Source organism: Pteropus alecto, unplaced genomic scaffold, assembly GCF_000325575.1.
Source record: "Pteropus alecto unplaced genomic scaffold, ASM32557v1 scaffold105, whole genome shotgun sequence".
In the NCBI taxonomy this organism is placed as follows: Eukaryota; Metazoa; Chordata; class Mammalia; order Chiroptera; family Pteropodidae; genus Pteropus; species Pteropus alecto.
Genome location: NW_006436294.1, coordinates 6,152,146 through 6,152,429, shown reverse-complemented (window position 1 = coordinate 6,152,429; position 284 = coordinate 6,152,146). Strand labels below are relative to the sequence as shown.

General features: G+C 70.1%; 1 protein-coding gene across 1 annotated transcript in view; it reads left to right on the top strand.

Moving 5' to 3' along the window:
- SLC45A4 (solute carrier family 45 member 4) overlaps positions 1–284 on the top strand; it is a 60,562-nt gene that overhangs the window by 55,551 nt on the left and 4,727 nt on the right. The window contains 1 exon segment of the mRNA XM_025047620.1: positions 1–284. This exon segment is cut by the window's left edge and continues 142 nt beyond it; it is cut by the window's right edge and continues 500 nt beyond it. Coding sequence (XP_024903388.1) covers positions 1–284 — 284 coding nt within the window.

Genomic DNA, 284 nt, shown 5'->3' with positions numbered 1-284 from the left:
CGTGCAGTCGGAGCACGAGCTGCCCCTGGACTACCTGGAGGTGGACCTCGTGCGCAGCAAGAGCGACTCGGTGCTGCACGTGCCGGACGCCGCGCTGGACCTGGGCCCCGAGCTGCCGTTCCTGCACGACATCGAGCCCTCCATCTTCCACGACGCCTCGGCCCCCAGCACCCCCCGCAGCACCAGCCAGGACCTCGCCGTGGCCAGGCTGCCCCGCCTGTCCTCGCTGCTCAGGGAAACCGCCAAAGAGGACGCCACGCTGCTCGACAATCACGCGCACGAAG